Source organism: Dioscorea cayenensis, unplaced genomic scaffold (genome assembly GCF_009730915.1).
Source record: "Dioscorea cayenensis subsp. rotundata cultivar TDr96_F1 unplaced genomic scaffold, TDr96_F1_v2_PseudoChromosome.rev07_lg8_w22 25.fasta BLBR01001265.1, whole genome shotgun sequence".
In the NCBI taxonomy this organism is placed as follows: domain Eukaryota; kingdom Viridiplantae; phylum Streptophyta; class Magnoliopsida; order Dioscoreales; family Dioscoreaceae; genus Dioscorea; species Dioscorea cayenensis.
In genome coordinates, this window is record NW_024087656.1 from 1 (window position 1) to 10,091 (window position 10,091).

Sequence of the window (10,091 nt, forward strand, 5' to 3'; positions counted from 1 at the left end):
TGCACTTGTCACTATTCTTATTTGTCTATTTTAATTCAAGGTAGGCAGCCAATTATCTAAAGAGATTAAATTGGTGAATCAAAGACCTTGATGAAGTTGAGCTTTTATGAATAGGGCTAAAATCAACTAGGTGTCATGAATTGGTATGTGATATATAGTATATCATTTTTAGTTGAAAATGATCTTTATGTTAGATAATATTATTATTAAAAATTATTTTATCTTAAGAAGTAATCTTGCATATATAAAATCATGAGTTTATTATTGTGAGTTTTGTAGGTCCATTATAATGTCTTGCGTTCACTTAATATATTGTTTTCCTCATCTTTTTCTCTAATCATCTCCTCTCTTATTTTCTGGATAGTTCTTGATTTTTATTTTAATTTTCCTAATAATAAGGGAGCATAATGGTCTATATACCCTTGCATAGCAAAAACCTTTGGCTTTCAAATAATTTTTTGATACTTAACTAGATATTGTTTTATTGGTTCATCCACATATGAAAAATAATTTGATATTGTACAAAGTTTAAGTGGACAAAATTATGCACATTTTATTAACATAGAAGGACATGATAATGTTTATCAAAACTTTGCAAAAATCTAAGCTTGAAATATCAAACAACAAACAATCACACAAAACAATGTCTCGAATACACAATAGTTGCATAAATTTAAATGCACTATGTTGTAGAAGAAGCAGAAATAGGGTCATGATCATATCCACTGATAGCCATCTTCATTAGCATGTCATTCCAAGTGTCAATGGCCCCAGGCAAACACCAATGGATGCAATCATTCTCAACACTTTGGTTCTTACCATCAAATGGATGAAAATTCTTGTAAGGACCTGGATGCCCATCTGGCCTGAGTAGTGAAATAGGGTAAGTATCAAAGAGCTTCATTCTCACCCCATTTCTTGTTCCCAGTGGCCGCAGCTTTCTTAAACTCCTCAAGCTCAATGTCCCTCATTTTTAGGTCTGTAAGGTCGCCACTAATTTGCCCTTTTGTAAATGGCTTACTCCTGTTGCAAATTCTTTCATTAGGCCATTCTCCGTTCTCATAATGACTCGGTGTCCATGTCCTAAGGAAAACAAAGGGTTTGTTCTTAGATGTGGTAATGAATTTGAAAGTCAGTTGGAGTGCCTTCCTGTAGGGTGTTTCAACCCCAAGTTCTTTAATATGCCCATAAGGGCAGTTATGGCAGCCAATCACTTGGTTGTCCTCTATCATGATGCTTGATTTGTAAAACCACTGGCTACCAGAGAGCACCACATAGTCGAACATATTGTACATAGTCGTCCATTTGCTATCTAGGATGTCCAGGTGAACATGAATCCTAGTTTGAGGTCCATCACCTTGGAACTCAGAAATCTCATTTTGAACAAGGAAGGGAGCCCAGATGATGTAGAGTGTGAAGTTGTATGAGGGGTAGTACCATGTTCTAGTTGAGAAGGTTTCATCATGAAAGATATCATAAGGCTCTGCTACCTGATTTAAATAAGTTCATAAACCATTGATTAGTACAAAAATAGATTTTTAATATAAAACTTTTCTCAACAGTAATGATGCGGCAAACTGACCAGCAGCCATATGCTGCATAAGATAAAATAAATAAATAAATAAATAAATAAATAAAAGCTTGCACATATAAAAGTTTTCCCAAAACACGGAAATCATATTGAATATTTGTAAAAATATGAATAAATATAAACATTACAACCAATTAAAAGGCCAAAAGTAAAATTAAAGATATTGTGAAATGTAAAGATTGAAATATTTACCTTACTGAGTAGGCAAATGAATGATTGAGCATGATTGCGGAAAATGGAATCACCGATGAATGCCCATGACTTGCCTCGCATTATGTTGAGAAATAAGAGTGGATCAAAGGGAGGTAAATCACATGCACTTGGTTTCCATTTCCAGTAAAGATAATCTTTATCAGGTCTCCCATTCTTCAAACAGTTTGTGTAAGGTTGTATGTGAAGGCAGGTCTCATTGGTGTATGCTGGTCCTGCAGGGTTTGGAATCCACTCCCCAATAGATAGATCACATTCTTCTACATCAGAGTCCAATAAAAGTTTAATTCAAACATCAAAAGCAGGGGAAGATGAAGTAATTAATATTTGAATTATATTAAAAAATGTTTCAATTGCTCAAAATTGTTTTATGTTCCCTATAAATATTTAATATCTTTTGGTTTTTCCAAGGGTGTCTATGCAAAATTCGAAATGGTCAATATACTGAATCCCTATAAATTTTCTAGGTTCTATCGTTTATAGAGATATATAAACTATAGTAAAAGATTATCACACAAACCCAAAAATTGTAATTTCCACTTGTGTGGGGGATTCTCTCTACTTCCTGGATCATGCTTTGTCATCTGTTTATTTTATACTTTTCTTGTTTGTGTGTTTATTTGTAGTTCATTGTATCCACTCTCAGTGAACGATTTCTTTCTCATCGTTGTCCTCAGTTTTGCTTTTAATAAAATTATAACTTATTCATTTTTTTTATTTAAAAACATGCTCTAAATTGGTTTTTGCCGCAAGCAAAACTATAATCTTATATTCTGAGGAAAACACTGAGCAAGCGCATCAAAGATGCAATGTCAATAAAAATGCACTAGGATATTGTGATCATGCCTAACACCTGAAGCACTATGATGGACAAGTCCTTATTTATTTATTTTTTTTGGACAAATTTATATATAATTAGGGGAGTACCAGATTCTTATTTTTAAATTTTCTAACATGTTTTTATCTTCCGATCCCTCCGCCCTCATAAACTTCGTGGGCAACCTCATGTAGCATGGAAAGCCATGGCTTTTCCTAATTGTAATATTGGGCATTCATTTGGGTGGTTTACAGACTATTTGAATCTTTGAGGGGCATCCATGCAAATGGCCATTTTTTCCTTAGTTTGTATATACTATATACACAATGTCCAATTTTTCTATAGGTACATAAACAAATGCCCAATGATGCACAACTGAATCACCATCATCTACATGGTTTTTAATACTTAGATGACAGCAAAATAACTCAAGAAAAAAGTGAGAAAATTTAAGAAATCAGTAGCAGATCGAAACTGCACCTTTTGGGTCAAACGGTTTCCATATATCATACTTGCTGAACAATGAGGCACAAACAGCACCAACCAAGAGAGCCACAGCAAATACCTTCAAGAATATCATGCAAAAGTTATTCTTCCTCCCTTCTGTGATCAATGTATCGTACTCCCCCGCCATCTCTTCATTATCCCCCATTGTTTCCTCTGCACTCATAGCACAAGATAACTGTTTTGAGAATAAGAGGTAGATGTGCTAATAATAGTTTTAAACATAATTTTCATGATTTTTTTATTGGATTCTGTTGAAGCATACGTTTGGTAAATGCCATGCATAGGCCCGTGATGCATTATTGGGATGGCCCGCAAGAATCTAGTGGCTCTACTTAATTTGCTCAATATGAAAACAAGAATGGCATGGAAAGTGAAGTATGTCATAATTATAGCTAGCACATGACATGCTACTTAAATTGAACAATTTCTTTTATTCAATTGAAAGACTATGATAAAAATTTTTAAATAAAAACTTAATTATAGCCGAGGCCATTTGATTCAGCGGCATTGGTCTCGTTACGAAAGATTTGATTTTGAAAAACGCTTATTGTCCGAATTCCAAACGTGCTAGATGCAGTGGTGCCAAAAATCCCCAATTGTGAGTGTGGATTTACAGCTCAATTTCGTATCAGCCTGGTGAAAGTGCATGGGCGGACCATCATTACTTCTTGTGCATATATCTTTAATTGTATACACGTTTGTCACATACATAAAAAAATTTAAAATAATTAAAAAAAAATCCTGAGTTATACAATTAGGTTCACTGGGCAAACTAATAGTTATTTTAACTGTTGTTTGAATTACAAATGTCTCGGTGATATTTGTATCTTAGACATATAACTTTCAGAATAATTGAAGAGATTTTTTGTTTTTTTCTGCAGTTTGTCGCAGACGGTCATGAATGCATTTTGTCCTTTTGATTGATGGCATAGGAGCAAATCTCATGGAGATTTCAAGCGGGGCAACTCAATATTGGAATTAGTTTAGAGTAAAAACAAAAAAAGGTTCCATGAATTTTTCAGCAGGACACCCAGAAATTAAAGACATAAAACATGGTGAGCTGTATATGAATTATTGGGACAATGTAGACAAGAATAGTTTCTGGCTATTCATTGATTCATGGCTAATATGAAACACCTTTTTTTCCACATCCTTGAGTGGTTCTAACTTTACCATGCCTTCATTACATGAAAAATATTCGTCTATGAGGGCCCCTTTTTAGTACATATGGTTCCTTTTCTTTTGTCTTTGTTGCATGAAACAATGAATAATTTGAAATAGACAACAATTGGTTGTTCACTTACCATGATTCCCAAAACAATTAATTAACCTAATATTTTATTTGATAACCCCTCGTTTTTCTCATGGCTGCAAGCATCATTGGGCCATGAGCCCTTCGGTATTCAATGAATTTGTAATGAGCAAATATATTAAACTTTTTTTTATATATATAAATTGATAAACCAAAATTTTGTTAAAAAAATATGATTATTTTAATAAAAGTTGTGGTTATCCACTTCATAAAAAACAATACGGTTATATATTTTTTATATATAGTGAATAAGTAATCAAATATAATAAATTCTACAAACAGAAATATGCATGATAATCACAAAAAATGTCACCTTAGATGAACATGATAAAATTTTTCAATGTAAAGGGCAAATAAACCATGGGACCAAAAATGTATCAAAGAATAAAGAAAGAGCCGATCATTCTATTCAAGATGTCCTTTTGAGGTAATATAAGAAAAGGTTCTTCATCTATGACCAAAACCATAAGCAACCTTAAGCAATAAGAGTGTCAATGAGATATTCTTAAACAACCATTTGGAAAGCCTTCTTAGAATCAATTTTCATAAAGGATCCATAAGATGATCCCTCCCTGTGCAATAATGCCATCTTAATTATGTTAATGTGCAGAACTTGTGATCTTTTTAATTGCTTTTACAGCATGGAACCTCGAACTCAAGCAAGATCGAATATTGTCTATATAGTCCAGCATATTAATCTTATTTTTAATATTATTCATCTTGGTCTATTTTGGTTTAATGCACTTTCTAACTTAAAGTAAGCAAAGCTCATCAATAATTAATTATGAGATAGCAGTTTGTTTTTTTTCTAAATTAACTTATAATTAATTATGTGATAGCAGTTTGTTTGTTTGTTTGTTTTTTTTTTAAACTTATATTTTACAAATTAAACTGTAAGAATGACCTAATTACATACATTTAAAGGAGACAAACCAGTTCCAAGAAGGCCTAATTAACTACAAGTAGCAGCATAAGGCAGAGACAAAAAAAATAAAAAATAAAAAAAGCACAATGTTTAAAGAAAATACATCTTGCTCAATGTTTAAGTACTGAGATTTTATATATATTCAAGGAATACTCCTTAGCAGTCCAAATCAACTTATTAACAAACTTAAGAATGCACTACTTGCTCAAAAGTACTTATTAAAAGATCTCCTTCTCCAATTCAGACCAATGAAGAAGACAGAGTAATGAGCAATTCAGGGAATGGCAATCTTCATGAGCAGTTCATTCCAAGTGTCAATCGGACCAGGCACACACCAATGGAGGCAGTCGTTCTCAACATCCTTCTTACCACTATCAAATGGATGGTAATTCCTGTAGGCACCTGGATGCCCATCAGGCCTCAACAGTGAAAGATGGTAAGTATCAAGAAGCTTGATTTTCACCCCATTCCTTTCTCCAATGGCTGCAGCCTTCTCAAACTCCTCAACCTCAACGTTCCTCATTGAAAGGTCTGTAGGATCCCCATTGATTTCCCCTTCTTTAAATGGCTCAGTCCTGTTGCAAATTCTTGAGCCAGGAAACTCTCCATCCTCATAATGAGTAGGTGACCATGTCCTAAGGATAACAAAGGGCTTGTGCTCGGATGTAGTGATGAACTTGAAAGTTAACTCGAGTGCCTTCCTGTAAACCACATCAGAGTCTATATCCTTGAGGCCCAAGTCAGGGCAGTAATGGCAGCCAATGACTTTGTTGTTGTCATATATGATTGTTCTTTTGTAGAACCAGTGGCTACCAGACATGAGCATATAGTCATACTTGTCATACTTCTCCGTCCATTTGCTATCCAGCTTGTCAAGATAAACTTCCATGGTTGGGAGATATGCTTCAAGCTTATAACTAACTAGAAATGGAGACCATATGTCATAGATTGTAAAGTTGTACTCTGGGTAGTAAAATGTCCCAGTGTTGGTCCTGTCGTGATATATCTCTTGAGGCTTTGCTACCTGGATTAAACAAGGTGTTAGAATGTGCTTGTTTTATCTTAGTTGTAGTGTGATTTTCTAGAGATTAATTGGATTATTACCGGAGAGATTAGGCAGAGCAACGAGCGAGCATGGTTCCGGAAGATAGAATCGCCGATCAGTGCAAATGATTTATTGCGCATTGCGTTGAGAAATTTGAGTGGATCAAAAGGAGGTGAGTCACAGCCATTTGGTTGCCATTTCCAGTAAAGGAAATCTCTATTAGGCCTCCCATTTTTCAAACAATTTGTATAACTTGCCATGTAATCACAGGATTCATCTGTATACGATGGTCCTTCAGGTTTTGAAATCCACTTCCCAGCAGAAAGGTCACATACTTCTGCATCAATTCAAATATAACAAATGTAGTAGTTAAAAAGTTTTAATTATTTCTGACAAGAAATTACCTTCGTCCCTAAAATATTGCTGTTCTAAAACTCCCAATTCCTTCATTAAAGGCCTGATATTTTTAACTAGTTCTTGTTTGTTTACTGTTAAAGAGTGAAATAGGAAAAAAACATACAATAATAAAACTCATATTAAACCTCAGCAATATTAACTCGAGAACAAACAAAGAGAAGCTAAGATGATGGTACCTTTTTCGAACTCCTGTGTCCATGAACTGAAGTTGCTGACAAAGAGATAACAAGCGGCGACAGCCAAGAGAACAACACAGATGAACCTGAAGAACATCAGGCTAATGCTCTTCTTTCTCTCCGGCAATAGCAATGGCTCAGAGGCCACAACCTCTATATTATCTGTCATTGCCGTCCCTCTGCACTCAAAGCAGAAGAGGGCAATGAGCAAGATGCAACAATGTCTCTCAAAGTAACTAATATATATATATATATATATATATATATATATTATTCCTATGTGAAATTCTCACTATGCTGAGGACCATGATTAATTTTCCATTATTATTGTGGTATTTGGATTTATTTGCTACAATGCAAGTTTTGGGAAATGTCATGTAACCCGTCATACATTATTGGCCTTGATAGGATCAAGTGGCTGTGCTTTGCTCAATATGAAGGGCCACCATAGCTGTTTGTCGATATATATAAATAAAAGTGGCAATAATAACTACCTGCCAAAATTTATCAAGAGATACACCATAACTTTGATGTGAGGATCAAAACTTTCTACCTTTCTGCTACTTGATGCAATATCACAACTTGCATCAATGTATGAAGCTGCTCGCATCCTATGCATAGTTTTCAGAAACATAGAAGAATCAGCATAACAAAGGCTGCTGGTTTTCCAATGAAATCATATTTGGAAGAATGATCAACTTGAGCAAGAATGTCACGCCCCGAACTGGCCCAGTGGTGGACGAATGGCCTCACACTTACAAGTCTAAAACCCTGTAGTAGAACAGACTAGAGCATAATGAACACTACCATAGAACAACAACATGAGTTTAAACGCTTACAATTTTCAAAGTTGACAATGGACACAACACAAGATATAGTCTAACAACACCATCAAGCCACGCTTGCTATTTGACGACCACTGATAAGCTGCCCATTAGAAATTCTTACTCTTGATCAGAAAAGTTCCAACAACAATGTTATCAATTTAATAGTCCAGTAAATAATCCACTAAATGAGTGTTTAATTCTCAGATTGAGAATGAGAAGTAGTTGAATTAGAATAAAAATGAGAGGGAGGGAAATAGGAATGAGAATAAAGAATGTTTTTAGTTGGTAATTTAAGAGAAAATAATTTATTGGGAAGGGGAAAAAGAAAATAAGAAAATGTAACAAAAGAACTTTCATACCTTAACTTAAGTATATAAAAAATATTAACTTAAATAATAATTATTTTTTAATTATAAAATATTTTGAGTATTCTTATTTCTCTTGAACTAAATATTTCACATTAATTGTTATTTATTATTAAAAATATTTATTTTATTATTATTTGAATTAGGTTGTTATATTTAATTATTAGTAATTATTATTTAATATTTATTATTAATTATTATTAAAAAAAATGTATGTTTAAATTAAAATTTTATTTAATTATTAGTTATTATTATTATTTCACTTTAATTATTATTTGAATTAAATTATTATTTGAATTATTAAATAAGAGGGGCAAAATTTACATTCCACCCCAGAGAGTGAGTGAGGAATAAGCAATCATCCTATTTTGGAGTTTAGGTTCACTCCTCGCTCAATCACTTACCCACTTTTCTCTAATTCTAATTCATAGGTCCAAACAAGGGTATAAATTCACAAAAGAGTGATTCCCACTCTAATCCAAAAAAACAAATGCCCCCGAAAGTATTTGAGGATCATAGAGTTAAAAAAAAAATTCAGATTCCATTGTCAACTATAACAAAACTTGTACATATGTACATCAAGAGAGTATAACATAAATCTCAACATGTACCAAATATTAAAGAGTAATAATAGTTATCAAACAAACAGGTTTGGCATCCATAATTAATAATTTATAGAAACACGGATTCTATGAGCCCCACCCCTGTTTAATCCTAGCCGTTGATGTTATTTATTCATAACCATTGATTTTTTTTTGTTTTAAGTTTTTCAAAACCCTAGTCACCGCTTTGCCTACTTTTGATTTAGTCTCGCCGTTTAAGAAAAAAATTGAGATCTACTCTCCGTCAAAACGTGGTTCCGGTGATGAAAACGAGGAACTCACTTATGTGGTTGCTTGATTTTGAGTATTTGAGGTAAGATCTGGATTTATTTTTGTTTTTTCTCTTTCTTATGCTTGTTTGTGACGCGATTCTAGTTGGGATTAGGGTTTGGTAAGAATGTTGAATTATTATCTTTGAGGATAAGGTTCAAAAATTTGCTATTAGCATAGTAAAGATCCCTATTTAATTTTGGGAGACCTAGAGACAATATTTGGAAGAGATCAAATAGAAGAATTGTAGATTGAGGTCTTAGTTAGCTTACTACAAAATTTTAGAATTTTTGCACGAATATCCTACAAATTATAAGCTTTAAACACAGGTGACGCGGTCAAGATTTTTGTGCAGTCTTTATTCATTCTTGATTTATTTTATGATTGTAAGTTCTTATTTAGATTTAGATTTATATAAGAAAGTTGTAGACGATGGCTTTATATTTGTCTCTACCAAATTTTAGAATTTTTACCCTTGTAATTTGTGAGATATGATAAGATTTTTGTAAATGTGCTTAATGCCATTTCTGTAGAAAGCATGAAGATGGATCAAAGAATTTGAGGATCTTAGAAGTTGAATCATGACTCTTGTTTAATGTAAAAGTTGTATATTTTGATGTTACCTAAAGACTTGAAAAAGTCCAAATTTTATATGCAGCAGTTTATGAGATAGAATTTTATTAGTAAACTATCTCAGATTAGATGTTCTGTGCAGAACATCAAAATTGATGGGTTATTTTTGATGGTTATAAAGATAAAATTGGGTAAGGTGACAAATAGAGTTGTTTATTATTAAGTTATCCAATTGTTAGTAAAATATCTCCAATTGTGGGGATATAGATTGAGATATTTGCATGTTTAAAAGGGATATGTCGGAATTGCAAGCCTGCAGAAATAGCTGGGCATTCAAATAAATGTTATGCATTGAGTAGTGCTTTAAACCATGTGAATTTTGGATATGTCATAGCCTTGGTTGTCTAATACCCCTAGAATTTATAATTTGGTTATTTGGGGAAATATAGACATA

The 10,091-nt window shown here is 33.1% G+C and overlaps 1 protein-coding gene and 1 pseudogene across 1 annotated transcript; both read right to left on the reverse strand.

Annotated features, from left to right (window-relative positions):
• Positions 1-533: 533 nt before the first annotated feature.
• On the reverse strand, positions 534-3,353 carry LOC120256027 (annotated as a pseudogene).
• Positions 3,354-5,428: 2,075 nt separating this feature from the next.
• Positions 5,429-7,234, reverse strand: LOC120256028 (protein trichome birefringence-like 26). The gene is made up of 3 exons (XM_039263802.1): positions 7,001-7,234; positions 6,467-6,744; positions 5,429-6,386 (listed from the first exon to the last, which is right to left on the reverse strand). Exons 1-3 carry the CDS (start codon positions 7,167-7,169, stop codon positions 5,637-5,639), a joined length of 1,197 nt encoding a protein of 398 aa, XP_039119736.1. The 5' UTR covers positions 7,170-7,234; the 3' UTR covers positions 5,429-5,636.
• Positions 7,235-10,091: the final 2,857 nt, after the last annotated feature.

What these genes read in the sequence shown, in the direction of transcription:
- LOC120256028 (XM_039263802.1), bottom strand. Translation starts at nt 7,169, where the DNA reads ATGACAGATAATATAGAGGTTGTGGCCTCTGAGCCATTGCTATTGCCG. An exon ending in GACACAGGAGTTCGAAAAAG is followed by an intron (nt 6,745 to 7,000) that starts GTACCATCATCT and finishes GAATTGATGCAG; the next exon opens with AAGTATGTGACCTTTCTGCT. An exon ending in TGCTCTGCCTAATCTCTCCG is followed by an intron (nt 6,387 to 6,466) that starts GTAATAATCCAA and finishes TGTTTAATCCAG; the next exon opens with GTAGCAAAGCCTCAAGAGAT.